The sequence below is a fragment of the Ciconia boyciana genome, chromosome 4 (assembly GCF_034638445.1).
Source record: "Ciconia boyciana chromosome 4, ASM3463844v1, whole genome shotgun sequence".
NCBI lineage: Eukaryota > Metazoa > Chordata > Aves > Ciconiiformes > Ciconiidae > Ciconia > Ciconia boyciana.
The window spans coordinates 55,802,311-55,817,991 of record NC_132937.1 but is presented as its reverse complement, the minus strand read 5'-3'; the positions used below and the strand labels follow the sequence as shown (position 1 = coordinate 55,817,991).

At 37.6% G+C, this 15,681-nt stretch overlaps 1 protein-coding gene across 1 annotated transcript in view; it reads left to right on the top strand.

The window, feature by feature from the left end:
• OSTF1 (osteoclast stimulating factor 1) overlaps positions 1-15,681 on the top strand; it is a 20,853-nt gene extending 5,172 nt beyond the window's left edge. Inside the window, exons 2-10 of the mRNA XM_072858968.1 lie at positions 5,212-5,258; positions 5,921-5,971; positions 6,055-6,118; positions 9,118-9,171; positions 9,619-9,726; positions 10,190-10,239; positions 10,356-10,434; positions 10,905-11,003; positions 13,864-15,681. Coding sequence (XP_072715069.1) covers positions 5,212-5,258; positions 5,921-5,971; positions 6,055-6,118; positions 9,118-9,171; positions 9,619-9,726; positions 10,190-10,239; positions 10,356-10,434; positions 10,905-11,003; positions 13,864-13,922 — 611 coding nt within the window. The 3' untranslated portion in view covers positions 13,923-15,681. The remainder of the gene's footprint in view (positions 1-5,211; positions 5,259-5,920; positions 5,972-6,054; positions 6,119-9,117; positions 9,172-9,618; positions 9,727-10,189; positions 10,240-10,355; positions 10,435-10,904; positions 11,004-13,863) is intronic.

Sequence of the window (15,681 nt, the reverse complement as noted above, 5' to 3'; positions counted from 1 at the left end):
AAAAGATTGTGGCTTCGAATTGCTGGTGTTGCCAGGTTGTGTAATTCCTTTGCAGGTTCTTAGGCCAACATTGAGTAAACAAACACAGTGTCCTTTTGCCACCACACTTTCTGTGAGGTCAGGCAGAAGATGCCTCTTGCTTGCTTCAGAGAAATTAATCTGAATGTGTATCAGAATTCATATTCCCAGTCATACATGTTCTGGGAGGAGACTCTAAAACCAGCATAGGCCATGGAACATGCAAACAGTCCTTTTTCTTCCTGACATCCCAAATCTTATGCATGTTTTCTGGTTTTGGTCCATTTGTTACAGGTGGGGATTCAAATTAGTTTTTAATCAAGATGGTGCTAGAGAGAGTACCTGATTCTCAACTGCTTCTCTGCAGCCGTATGGGAACAAGGAGGAGGATGGCTGATGACAATTAGCCCAGGATTAGCTGGAACCCTTATAGGGTTTGATAGACTTGAAGTTTTTTAATTTATCTGTAGATGACCATGGCCAATTCCAATTTTCTAGAGCACAGAGATTATCCATTTCTCTGTCTTATAGGTACTGATTGTGCTTTGTGACACCCAGTGAGTTTGTTTATCTAAAGTAAGTTAATTATTCTGATTTTTATGGTAGTCTAGAGCTGCTCACTCTAAATATAGCTAAGGAAAAGATGCTGCATCAGGATCAATGTCTGATTTGTAGAACCTTGTTTGCATCAGTGAGATTTGATTGTGTCTGTCTATGGCAGGCGAAACAGGGTGTGAAATGCTAACAAAAGACTCGTATCAGTCCACTGGGGCCAAGCCTTGGTAGCTCCTGTGAACGTTGGCTTACTGCCATGATTATTTTCTTAACTAAAATAAATGGCTCTTGCACCAAGTACTTTTTTTTTGTTGAGGAAGTAATACAAATTGACAGCTAATGAAATTGCTTTTCCTCCCCTTTGGTGCTGGAACTTCAGCCCAACTCAAATACCTAAATAATGCCATGCAGGTATGGGTCCTTTTTCTTTTTTTTTTTTTTTTTTTTCTTTAAAGGGTGAAAGCAAGTAAGAGGAAAGCAGAGAATGCTTTGGTGGCAAGTTGAGTAGAAGAGGGGATTTTAATGCTATGCTCTGGTGGTATAGAGAAGCTGGGGTAAAAGAACAGAAAGGAAGTGCGGAAAAAAAAGCGTCACTGAGAGAAATAGTAACTCCTTGTTATGAAAGCACGTAGCACTTCTTTGGAAACAATCTTCTGTTAATGATACTGAAATTAATTAAAAATAAACCTCAACATTGCTAGGAGGAAACAAAAAGCTTCTAGTCTTTTGAGAAAATGGTCTTTTTTTTTATTACTTTGTACTACAAAGCACAGCAGCGATCTTGTTTCAGTTCAGTACATATCAGAAGCTGCATTTTTAAGCTGTTGTTACTATTTAGCAACTCAGCTTCCTTACTTTTAGGCGCTTAGCTGGGAGAGGGTCATATTAGAAATCTGAGTTGCCTGTTTCCTTTTGTGATAAAAGCAGGAGAAGTTTATAGGAGAAAGTTATCCAAAATAATTCGAAGGGTGTGAGGTCAGCCCAACCTGACAAAGGCATTTATTTTATGTTGCTAGTTAGAGAGAATCTTTAGTTTGACTCCTTTACCCTGTTGTGTTGCTGGGGGAGAGTTTGGCAAATTGTGGCTTGGGGAGTTTGTATGCTAAGAATATTTGTGTCTGTTTAGTATGTGTAATAAGTTACCTTTTTTATTTGTCAGTTGTTTTGCAGATGTTTAATGCAAATTCAATGAGAAGGGAAAAGACAGCCTTCTGGCTGAAGTGTGGGATTGAAAAGAAGTACCATTTAAAATTGTCCTTGTGCTTAAGAAAAGATTTTTTGTGGAACACATCACTGCACTGTGCCTCCATTTCCTTTGTTTTTAAAAGGGATACTCCACTCGTTAGTCATGCTGAGAATAAAGTCATTAATGTTTGCCTAGTGCCTTGAAATCTTAAAAAGGTACATGCATCTTCTGTATTCTAGTTATTTTGTCCTTTAGAAGTACGTGGTGGAGAGGTGTAGTCAGTCAACTGTGATAAGTTCAAATCAGTGCTAGCGTATTAGTTTTCCGTCCTACATGAATCTTACAACGTGGTTTGTAGTGGATAGATAGTAGTAAGAGGGAGCACAGGAGGTCCTCAGACGCTTTATAACTTTTCGCATATTCCAAAGGACACCCACCAATGCAAGCTCTAAGTCTGTCTGCATGCCTAGGGATGGGCATTGCTAGATAAAAGTACTTCAGGCGATTACAGGTACTCATGTGCCTAGTAAAATACAATTTGTCGGTATTTGCAGATAAGAATTCAAGTTTAACGTGCCCTTTGTGTCCTTACATTTTGTTATTTTAAATCTTCTAGACTGATTTTTTGCATTAAAATTTGGCACAAATAATTGCCATGCCAGGTGCTAAAGTCCTGTTGTTCTTAGCTCTTAAATGCAGCAGCATAACCAGGCTTAATGTCTGTTTATTACGAAATATTTAAAAGATTGGTGTCAGTAATGAGTAGTGTTTAAGTCCTGCATAAGGTGCTGTAAAATTAACATTAACCAGACCTGCAGTTCTGTAGATGCAAATCTGTACTTTGTATTTCATCACAGTAAAATGTTTTAGAATGTGTTGTGCTGTGTGTGACACCACAGCTTGACATTTGGGGAAGTAACTCTCTGTTTCAGTTGTATAGAATTAAAAAAAAAAAACACAAAAAAACCACCCATGAATTGCCTTTTGTTTAAACAACATTTCAGCAATACTTTTATCAGCATCAATCTTTCCATTCTTCTTTTCCTCCTCTTAGGGTGTGATAGCTTTAGAAAACCTGTTGACACAGATACAGTACATTAAAACAGGAAACACATACAACACACACAAATCTATATTTTTTTGTTTTTCCTGTCTTCTGCCATCCTCTCATTTCCCCTTTTAATATTTCTTATTCTTCCCTTTTGTTGTCCATTTCCTCCTTTTACTTACATAAAACCTTGAAAATTGGTGGGTGATGGTTAAAGTCACCAGTCATCAGTGTGCATTTTTCTGTCATCTATGTAAGAAAGCTGAGGAGAAGGGACAGTACTCTGTCCACCCATCCTGTTTTGTCATCTCTTGGGGCTTTTTTTTTTTGTCGTTTTTTTTTTTCCTTCTTCTCTTTTTTTTTTTGTTTGACTTCTCCCCAGCTGCAGTTCAAACATTTCATTCTGAAGCTCTTAGATCTAGGACATATTACTATCTACTGTCCTTGTTTATCATTTCCATATAGGTCATGAACAGAACAGAGGTTTCATCCTTTTTAGCTGTTGCCACAGTGCAGGTATTTAGTTTCTGAGGCAAAGGCCTGAGAAGTGTTGGACCTTTTATGTCTAGGAAATGGCTGCTGTGTGAGAGAGAGAACCAGTAAAGCCAAAGTGAAATTCTCTGGTGTTATTAAAAAATAAGATGTGGGAGGAGCATGGGATACAGTTACAAATTGGAAGAAAAATCATATATACAGTGTCTACATGCATTTGGCAATCTAGAAAGTTTACACGGATTAATTTTATGGTTATACTTTTACATACACTTAGCCCCAAAAAAGAGGACTACAGAAATGTTTTGCTTAGTAGTTATGCCCTGGTAAATACCACTTCATAAACATGTGCTGTGGCATGGCTTTTGCTAGGGACTATCCAGAGGTATATGAAAACATCTTTTAAGAGCCACCCCAAGACTGTGGTGTATGCTGCAAAATGGCAGTTTATACAGTTGAGTAGCATCCTCCTTTCTCAAGCCTGTCAGCATATATATATTCAGACTGACATTTGTAAAGCCCTTAAGTTAACTTTCTAAAATGATGACTATTGTGGGTAGGCTTTTAGATACTGGGGTAATGAAGACTACATCTAGCAAAAAACAGGCAAAAAAATTCTAGTAATGGTTCTTTACAGAAGGGTAAAGGCTTATTCTTGAGACATGAGGAAACCTACTCTCTTGTTACTTAGTTCTCTCCATATAATATACTGCACAAGATTTTGTCTATGCACATTTTATTGTACAGTACTAACTTTTGGCAGTAAGTTCATCAGTTTCTCTGAGGATACAAAATAGCCTGGGCTAAGTGTGGTCTAAGTAGTGCATTGCCCTGATGCCCTGATGGAGCAAATACTGCTTCAATCACAAATTAATCTATATAAACATGTAAAGTATAGTGTAAGAAACTGAAATACAGTCACATACTTAAGATATTTAAAAGTAAACAAACCTACATACTTAACAGTTCGGATGTTTAAAGGTAAAGAATACAGAACGGCCTGCATAATGTATCTCTCCATTGAGTTCAGTGGACTTCAGCAGTTCAGCTAGTAAAATTATGTAAGATACATGCTTCTTCTCTTGCACTTATCTTATACTTTCTGCTTGGTGCTCTTGAAATGTACCTTTATTGAATTTTTAAGAAGATGTTTATAGGGATGCTTCTTTTGCAGTTTATGCAATTAAATTTGTACCTCTTCGCATTAAAGGTTATCTTTTCTTGGCTTGGATACTGCTGACAGTCTCTTCAAAACTGCCCTTCAAAATGTTTAAAATAAACGTTGCCCACTTAGTGGAATTATAAACACTGTAGCTTGTTTTAAGCATCTGAACAGAACACCATGTCAGCTGTGCATTCCATAAATAGGACTTGGTGACCATTTGTCTTTTTTCTTAAATGTAATGATTTCTGTGCTACTGCATTATTTTCCTAATTAGTAACGACTACAAGTTAAGTATGAGAACATGTTGAAGATGTTGGTCATTGTTTTGTTTCTTTATTCTTTCCTTAATTCTGTATGATTTGACAAATCTGATAAATATTGCAAATATTAATAGAAATATATACAACATGTATGCGTGTGTGAAGGTATATATGATTGAAACTACACTTTGCCATCAATTTCTGAAGCAACACTTTAGTTGACTTGCATGGTGAGCTGTGTAGACCTTGTTAGGTGTGCACAAGAAGCAGCTTACATTTAGCTGATCAGATGGCCCATTTCCTTTGGAACCCATGCTGCTGGGTTGAGTCTTTTCATCATGATTTTCATTGGCAGAGGCATAGCACAAATTCATTCAGCAAGCAGCTTTAAGGGTTAAGGAAAGGGATTTGTTTGGATTTGAGGGCTGTATGTGTATGCTATGTTTAGAAGGCATGATACTGATACTGTTTATTTTTTCTTTTTTAGGGCAGGTTAAAGTGTTCAGGGCCCTGTATACATTTGAGCCCAGAACGGTAAGTACATCTAGTTTTTAGGGGTTTGAGAAGCTTAATTTTAATCTTATCTGTAATAACATTTCTTCAGTTCTGCTAGGGTTGGCCTGTTAGACTTACTGTACTATGTTTTCAGTGGAAAAGCCTGATTATGAATATCGATTCTTAATGTGACTAAAACTGCCTGATTAATCATCACTCTCCTTTTTTAAGTCTAGCTTTTGTTAAAAGCAGCATGCTTTCTTCTCTTGTATCAGTTACCTGCAATCTAAGATCATCAATCTAAGTGATTTTTTTCTTTTCTTCCAAAGGCAACAAAGATAACTGAGAACTAAGAGATTTGATGAACTGGGACCAACCAAAAAGGGGATGAAGTTAACAAACACAAGATATATTTCACTGCTTTTGTTGCACAGTGCTCTGTTGGAAAGGCCACAGCCTTTTTCTTTAGCTGTCAGGAAGGTCACATATCCAAAAACGTAGCTGTAGGCAAGTCAAAAGTTGACTTTCAAACTACAGTTTGAAAGGCTGTCAAGATGTTGTCTAGTTGCTAGAGAATTTGAGCTATTGTTCTTTTGGAAGAAGAGCTGAATGTAGTCTGCTTTATCGAGGTATTTGTTTTACCTAAATACACACATTCAGATTTTTGTTTATTCTTCCTTTTTTAAATTTTTTTTTTAAAGCCAGATGAACTGTACTTTGAAGAAGGAGATATCATTTACATCTCAGACATGGTAAGTCTAAGATATCCCATACGGACTGAATACTTCTGAGATGCAGCATATCCCTTCTTAAATATTTTCCCTTTTCTCTGCAGAGTGATACAAATTGGTGGAAAGGAACTTGCAAAGGGAGAACTGGACTAATTCCAAGCAACTATGGTAATGTCTAGAGTATTTTCATTTGGTAAGATCATTCACAATCAAAGGAAATCACTAAATAAAAATAATTTATACACCTATTTTCAAAAACTGATCACAGTATTGGCATTTAACAGTCCTCCTAACAGTCAATTAACATAACTCTGCCAAAGTATTTCAGATACATATGCAATATCAGTCACCACTGTACATCAGCAGTGGACAGGCTGTCTTATGTTTTTATAACCTAGAGACAGCTTAAGTTTGCCAAGTGTTCATGTTTCTGGTTGTGCAGGTAACAGCAATAGATACTCTCAGTTTTGAGGGGTAGAACACTTGGATCTAAAGGATGGTTTTACAGATGGTACGTGAAACTGATAGGCTTGTATTCTTGATACCCTCAATGAACATATTGCAGTTTTTAAGATCTTCTCGTTAGCAGTATCTTGGCTATATGCCTTCAGTCTGTATGTTGCCTTTTTTTTAGGTAGACCTAAGGATGGACAGCCGCAGCCTTTAGTAGCTTTGAGATCAAGAAGTCTGACACAGCGTGGGGTGGCTTCTTACAGAGATAGATAATCAATACTGGAATTGTTAAGTAAACCTGCATATGGACAGGAAGCTAAAGCAGCTTGTGAGCAATTCTGTAGACCTCCTTTGATGCCCCTCAACTTAAGATATAGGGCTGTTTTGTTTGCCATTTGTTGCTTTTTAATGAACATATTCAGCCACAGAAAACACTGTTTTCTTGGGGATTGCACCACATTAAGTATCCCATACCTGTTTGGACCGAATAGAAATTGCTTTTTCAGATTCAACTAAAATCACTTTGAAAAGCCATGAGTACAGGCAACACAGCACAATTCTTCCAAGTCCTCCGAAAAAATGTAGGCAGAGTAGCAGTGTCACTTGACAGATTGCGTCAAAACTGCTAATGTGTTAGTAACTGGTTGCTTCGTGTTGTCCTTTCTTCACTAGGAGAAATTATGGTGGCAATGCTGTGATTCCCTGCCCTGACTCGTAGTTAGTAGAAATACGTGAATAGGAACCTATGGTGCAGTTATTGAGACCATGGCATCAAATTTCACTTTAGTTTGTGACTTCCAGACTGATTCTACTCCTGCCATCTGCCAGACGTGGTCACTGTTATGTACAAGAAGAATAGTTTACACATGCTTACCTACACTCAAATTTCTTTTGAACATTGAAGTGTATTCTGTGTTATATTTAAAATTATTGTATTGTATTATGGTTATATTTAAAATAAAACCAACAACTTACTAATTCAATTTGTGTTTCCACTGAGATAATTTGGAAAAGTTGCTTCCAGAGTGCTTTACTGAAAAGTTATCTGAGCAACAGTTTAACTTCCATTTTAGGCCGGGCAGGGGGGCGTGGGATGGTGGTGTCTCTGTCTGCACATTTGCAAAAATTTCATGTGTAAGCAGAACAGAAGCCTCTGGAGACCCTAAGAATGAAGAGTACCAGGAACATATCTTCTGATTTACACAAACTGTGCAGAAGCCCCAAAGGCCTGCTTCCACTGTTTGCCACCATTAGGAGTGCCTAGGTTCAGTCTTACCGTTGAAACACTGTGATCTCCTGTGCTCTTCTGCAACCTTTTTGCACAAGGTGGAGACAGACCTGAAACTACTGAGTCTCTGGTGGGGTCTTGGGCTCCATCTGCTGGGCTTGAAGGAACACATTTGAAAAGACTGTGAATGGAAAAGCTGATGACAGAATAAGTGTTATCTGCATTAAAAATACTTATTACTGAACCTCTGACAGGAGTTTTCTAAAGACAAAGTTATTTTTAGGCTTTTGAGACAGTGTTGTTAATGCTTTCTGCTGTGTGCAACAAGGACTGCTCAATATGACTAGCATGTTCTGCTTGTGTAATGGCTGTCTGCTCTGGGACTGGCTTCTCCCACTCTGCTTTAGCATTCTGTTCACTGCACAAACTTTTTTAAACTGAAATATCAGAATCTAGCATTTGCATTTTTATTTTACTCACAGCTAGAGAGATAAGCATGTGAAATCTTGCAATTACAAACATTATAGGAGGAATACACAACAAAGTAAGGAAAGATCTGGATAGGTCAGAACAGTCTTGAGACTTTTATTTCTGGTTACTGACGGACATTATATTTGCCTGCATTGCATCTGATTACAGTAACAGTTTGATCTGAGGAACACCCTTTCACATTCTCCCTGCCTGCGGTAACAAGCCATAGTGCAAGGGCTTGGAGAGCTTACTCATCTCAGATTGTACACTGTCCTACTTGCCTGCAGCCTTAGTAGTCACAGGGTTTTCCACCTAAAAAAGAAGTTTTTAAAAAAGAGTTTACAGATCATGGTCCCACTTCCAACTGTTTCACAGTGCTGTTCAGTTTCTTTTTGCTGTTGCACAGTGACTGGGAACTGTTTGCTGCTCCTCTCTAGTAAAACGTAAAGCTTGTGAGATGAAGAAAAGGTCTACAGAAGCCTGAACTTAAATCTGCCATCACTACATTCATTGTTTAAGCAGTTTTGATTTGTAGATGTCCTGCAAGTTTTCCAGGGAAAATAAAAAATCTCCATAAAACAAATAGGAAGCCTGTTGACAGTGGATTTTTTTAGTTACCCTTCACAGACCCTTTGGAAATAAATCACTCATAACTACAGAGGGTAAGCTGTAGGTTGAAAGCCTAGCCACATGCAACTGCTCAAAAGCATCTTACAAGTGTAGAAAGGGAAGTAACAACCGAGATGAAATATTGCCAAATTCCCGGTGGCTTGCAACCACTGATCAATTTGATGCTGTTCTTTGAAGTTTTCACAAGCTCTTCTCTGAATTGCTTTCCCATACGCAGGAAATTGAAGTGCATCTGACTAGTCCATCACTCACAAATCCCCTTTCACGTTAGAATCAAATATGTATTACTGGTTCTTCTGAAATAAATCAAAGTTTTATTTCCACATAGGTGTCAAATACCTGTTCATTTTCAGAAGTAGTTAGAATTTACTCTGTTTCATTTCAGTGGCAGAGCAAGCTGAGTCTATTGATAACCCACTGCATGAAGCTGCCAAACGTGGTAAGTGTGATTTGGGTTTTAGTTGTGTAATGCTAAAGGATGATTTGTTTGTTTTCTGCCAAAATAATAATACTTAGAATGAAGATGTCCTGTCCGTTTTGGTTCTCTGGTGTCTTGAACAAATTATCTGGTAAGTTTTACAGCTTTCAGAAACTGAGCTGGTTTACAGCCTGGTAGAATTGCCACTCTGTGATTGTGTACACAGAAAAAGTTTGGTACCATCCATTTAACTACATAGGGATCTAAAGGTCTTCTGGGAGTGGAAGAAAAGATGTTTTGTATGACTCGGACTGGTTGTTTTACGAATTATAAGTGTTGCTGCTAATCACTTTTTCTCCTCATAAGTTCATAGAAGGACTGACACCCTTCAGAAAGAACTATATGCCTTTAATGGTTCTGTTAACTTTTCAGAGAAAAAAAATCATCAAAACTGAATTTGTCTTTCAGGCAACCTAAGCTGGTTGAGAGAGTGTTTGGATAATCGAGTTGGGGTCAATGGCTTAGACAAAGCTGGAAACACAGCTCTGTACTGGGCATGCCATGGAGGCCACAAAGGTATCAAAGAATTAATTTGAAATGACTGTTCTCTGTTTTTCTTAATTTCCTTGTTTGATTGCTAAAATTGCAGTACTAAATAATAAAGCCAGGATTTTTTAAATGTCATTCTAGTTTTTTTTTTTTTAAAGTTAAAGCTAGAAGGGAGGTTCAGCTTCATCAAATGCTATGTGTTTTGTTGTTGCTGTTGAAGCAGGCATTCTAATCAGCATAGCTGTTAGAAGCAGAGTGGGAAGAAGGGCAGACCAAAAAGAAGTGTTGTATTGTTTTGGGTATTTTATGCAGTAGCATTTCTTTGTGACTAATGGTTGTTTGCTCAATGCAGTCTTACTGGTACAGATTTTCATTAGCTGATTGTATCACTCTTTCATTGAATCTTAACCAAAATTTATACTATGAACACAAAAAAGCCTATTTTGTTTCCATTAAATTTTTCTCTCTATTCCCCCCCCCTTTTCTGCAGATATAGTGGATGTTCTGTTTACCCAGGCAAACCTAGAGTTAAACCAACAGGTAGGTTAAAACAACAGACCTTTATAGTAGAGGTGTGATGTTATTAATCCTTGGTACAAGCTGAAAGGTTTTTTTGCTGTATTTTAATCCTGTTGCTTTTCCCTCTAACTCCACAGAACAAATTGGGAGACACAGCTTTGCATGCTGCTGCATGGAAAGGTTATGCAGATATTGTAGAGATGCTGCTGGCAAAGGGTAAAGATCTTCACCAAGGTTTCAACAATCTGTGTGGCAGACTAGATTCCTGAGTGTTTATTAATCTGTATTATTTTTTAACTGTTTTCCTATAGCCCACGTACAGTCCTTAGCCAGCTTACCTGCCTGACTTTATAAGCCTTGCAGAAAATTCTGGCAGCTGTTTGGAAAGTAGACAACTCACCTGCTCAAAATATATTTCATACTGCTTTGCAGACAAGATTAGGCACTTAACCCCAGAACAGCAATGACATCTGCTTCCTGGAGAGGGAGAGCAGCCAGCGAGTTCCCTAGCCAACTGTAGCTTATGGAAGAGCATCCATAGCTTTTAGTCTGCTTCAGAGCAGTCCACAGATGAGATTCCCTTGTCCACTACTGTTCTACCCATGCTACTGAAACTCCTATCATATTACCATTCCTCAAGAAATAGCTGGAACAGTGATTCATGATGAAAATTTTCTGTTATAAAGGGGCAAGAACAGATCTGAAGAACAATGAGAAGAAACTGGCTTTAGACATGGCAACCAATGCAGCTTGTGCTTCCCTGCTTAAGAAGAAACAGAGTGCAGGTATTTCTGATTTTGTTATTGTGATACATTTTTCCTTTTTAGAGGACAGTTAATATTTCAACCAAATATCAGTATGTTGATAGCTCCCGGTTGGGAGCTACGTGGGCTGAGAGTTGTGTTTGGAAGGGTTAGTTCAGCAGACCTGTGATAGAGACCTGTGGTTTATCACATTCAGTGTTGCTGACTCTACACGAAATGCCATCTTGTGTCAGCAAGAGGCAAAAGAGTTCAGAAGACGTGGAAATAGTAAGGAAAGGGAAGGCAATGGAAGACAGTCCCTTCAGAGTGGAGAGACAGAAAGAAAGCAAGGATGGAAACTACTTTAAAAGCACTATACCACAAGGGACAGGGTATGAGAGTAAAATAATGTGGTATATTCCCCCTTCTGCCTGTCTGTTCCTCCAAACCAAGCCAAACAAACAACAACAGATGCTCCTCTTTTATTTTCTTATTGCTTATTTTTTTAAATTTCTTATTTCTACGTCTCTCTGAGTGACTGTTTAATAGAGAAATAAAGAATGCTTTCAAGTATTTATCAAAATAGCCTCACTGCCTCCCACTTGCATTAATCTCTCCTAGTGGCACTGTGTCCATGTGCAAAACAGTTAAAGAGATACAAGGCTATTTTAAAAAGCTGAACAAAGACTGAATTGTTCAGGATCGCATAATTAATGTTACCTGTAGCTTTCAGGAGGCTGAAGGTAGGGTGGTAACCCTAGGTGAATTACACATGAAATGAGAAATTGTGTAAAAACACAGGCAGAGTTACAGCTTGTATCAGTGGTATATGCAGTCTAGCAACTGTATCATCACAGGGCTAGTGAGAACAGAGGGAATGCTAACCTGTGGGTGGTTAGCAGTTACGGGAATTAAATGGTGGAATAGCTGACTGCAGCTTTAGAAGGCCAAGAAGAGCAGTTGCAGCAAAAATACTGTCCAGCTTTTTGATACAGGTAGTATGAGGATTTCTCAGAAAACCTTGACAAATTATTTCCATCAGCTTTGACTCTGAAGAAAGCAGTTGTAAGAAAGGGCAGAATTTCTGTTTCCATATTTTTTTCTGTTGTAAATTAATCCCTATTAGGAGTACTTATTTAATCTTTGCCTGTCAGTTGTAGGCACCTGGTACAGGAGTGTTCTCTGTTCTAATGTCCCTAATAATTGTATTAATGTTTCATTTTCTGATACTAGGTAACTTTTCTTCTTCTTCTGGTGCATTTGCTTCACTCTCTCTAAATTAATTTTATTCATGGCTGACTGATTTTTCATCCTTAGTCACTTCATCTGTCACCAGTTTCTGGTACTTTTGCACACTGTCTTTTCTTGTTTGCCTTGATATAAGAGCTGATGTTCTCAGTCTAACTGCAATTTCAATATTAGCTTCCTTGTTTGTTTTTTTGTCTTAATTTGGCCTTTTATAATCTCTGTGACACCACTGATCTGTATACTTTTCTAGTATTTTGTATTTCTTCATTGTTTTTATTAATTTCATTCTTCTGTGTCTATTGATTCTACATTTCAGTACGTCCAATGTCTGAGTGAAACAATTGTTCTTTTTCAGAGATTCAGTCCTATATCAGTAGTCTTCCTGCTCCCAGTTTCAAATCTGTTTCTATTTAGATATGGCTTCTATCATAGTCTGTCTATAAAACATTTTGTTTTATCCAAGGAAGCTTACTTCGCCTCCACTTAAATGTTCAGTTTTGTGTTTTACGTGTATCTACACACATACAAATGTCATGATTGCTGAAGTATATTCTAAGAAATGAAAGTTTTTAAAATCCTGTTATAGAAATGCAAAAAGATTCTGTCGTTTGTGCTCCTGAATGAGGGAACAATTGTTATACAGAAGAAATGGGATTTGTCCTTCCTTGAAGTATGGTCCCTTGAGCACAGGGCTCTACAATTTCTTTCTTTTCTTTCCTTTCTCCCTTTGCTGCTTTTCCTACTCAAAAAGGAAATGAAAATTCTCTTTTTCTCTTAGATTTCTTTTATCAAAACAGTTGAGCAGGTCAGTTTTAAATTTACTCATTTTTCTTCTTCCAGAAGTGTAGGATAACTTGCTTATCACTTCTGTGAATTATGTCATTCTTGTTATGTCTGCACCTGATATTTTTAATACTTTGTTTTAATATGTTATTGCAAAACTATAACTGACTAGGATCTTGTGGTTCCTGGCTCTCAGTAGTACAATATAATATACATTATATATAATCCATATTCCTATTCCCATGTATTTGAAAATCTGTAGGCAAATAATCATCTATCACAAAAAGTCCATGCTTTTTATCTTTGTACAGTCCCAAAGGTAGATGTAGTTCTCCAGGCACTGCTGCACATCTGGCAAATATACTTTCATACTCCTGTTTTCTGCTTACTATCCTTCAAAAGCAGAAGCTCCTAAGTAGATCTAGGAAATATTCAGGAAAAAACCTGTGTGAGGAAAGAGGGAGGGGAAAGAATATGTGGAATGTGTTTGATTTTAAGCAGAGAATGGCAGCCAGCTGGGCAGTCAGAGTAAAACCATAGAGGCTCTTCCACCAACTCACCCATCCTTTCCTTTGCGATTTAAAGGTAATATATACAGAAAATAGAATTGAAGAGTTCCAGCTCTGCTGTACAGGTTCCAAGGAGCCAGAAGATGGCTCTTGAAGGTCACAGACTAATCTCATATGTAGGAGATGTGATTACTGGCTTAGCCCTACCTTTGAGATCCAGATCTACAGCTCCATCTGTGTAGCCCTAATATCTCTAAATGACAGAGGAATCAGGTTTCTCAGATGCTGGTTTGCAAGCATTGCAAATGTGAGGCTGTTTCTGATTTTATCCTGAATTAAGAGAGACCTTTGTTTCTTTCCAGGTACAGTCCGAACATTAAGTAATGCAGAGGAATACCTCGACGATGAAGACTCTGATTAGCTTTTTCATTCAGCCTGAAGAACTGTAACTTGCATTGCCTATGTCATTCCCAAAACATATCTTTACAACTGTAAAAATATCTTACTTAGAGTATTGCAGTCTTCCAATATAGCATATAAATGGGAGGGTGGAATCATGCTTTCCAAAGGAATAATCATCATGTGTGCCAGAAGATGCCACATTTTAAATCGGAGTTCCTTTGGAATTATCTCACAGAGGAAGTGTGGCATACCCTTATCGTTCAATGGGCAGAGGACCACCTTCTAAACTCAGAGGTTTCATCTGAGGCCTTCCCAGCAAGTGCCTTGCATCTCTGGAATACACTCCTCAAACTGAAAGGTCCCTCTGGGACAGCAAGACACCATTGCTAACGTTTCCCAAAATCGCCCTGCATATAGGTTCCTTTGTGCAGATAAGGTAATGCTGGCAGAGTCAGTACTGGCTGACAGGCATGAATGGAGATGCTGCTATAGAGAGTGACCATCTTTTGCCCACATGGAGCCAGAAAGACAAGGTTTGATTTTTTTTTTTTTGGGTAAATTTTTTTCCCCCCATTCCTTCCTGTACCACTCTAAGTAAGAGGTAGAATGACATGGGACAATCTGCCCCTGGATGCTTTGTCTTCTTTATTGCTATGGGCCCAATCCCTGAAATGTACGCTCAGGTGAAATGCTTGCTTAAGTCAGTTTTGCTTGAGAAATACACTTAATTTTGGACTTAATGACTTGATTATTTTGCTTTTTGAAGCGCATTATGCTGAAACTATTCATAGTGAAAGGAAGACAGAATATTTTTCTATTTATCCTGCCTAAAATTTTTTTTTACTGATCTCTTGCTTCTATTTTTTAAAAGTGTTCTTATATTTTGTCCTAAATTACCTCAAAGCTTAAGTGTGTTTGAAGGAATGAGGGAAGATGTATACCGAATATACCACAGGTATCTTTAGAAAAGATATCTGAAGCTGAATAAACATTTAAAAAACGTATTGCTTCTTCATGTGAATTAAAGAGAACTAAAAAATAAATTGAGCCACTTTCAAGCTTCCCTGCAGAGTTAAAAAATAAGTACTTCCTTCAGATTGCTTGAATAGCTGCAGCCAAATATTATACCCTACGGAGGGATACTGCCTTACTGTGATGGTAAGAAAATGTTACAAGTATTTCAGATACAATCTCATTTTCAGTTTTTGTTGCTAACTTCCATATTAGCAACTTTGACAGCTTCAGTCTAACTCAGCAGTCTGTGATACTTAAAAAAAAAAAAAGGCCAAAAAAAAGGAAAAAAAAGAAAAAGGGCAAAAAAAAAAGCTCATGTGAAAGACTGGGGATAAATGAAAAGCTTTTGTGAAAGATTGGGGATAAATGGAAAGCTCTTGCAAAAGGTTGGGGATAAATGAAAATCACACTAAGTATTATAGAGATTAAAAGAAGCGCAGAGCACTCTAACATCCCACTTTTAAAAATATATTGAACCAGGTTTTTGTATTTTTATTACCCTGGAAAGAACTAGATATAGGTAAAGCTTGTTAAATGAGCACTTACCAAAGAAGGCAGCATTTGATTGACCAGAACTGTGTAAGTTGGAGGCATTGCACAAATAGTCATCTGCAGATATCTAAACATCTAAACTGATTAAGTGTTAAAACCATAGAAAAAATGTTTTAGCCCTATGAAATACTGTGGTCAGCTGAACAGTGATGTTTTATTTTGTGTGAACTTGAAGATCCTGGAGGTGAAGAAATAAAAACCAAAGCCACCAA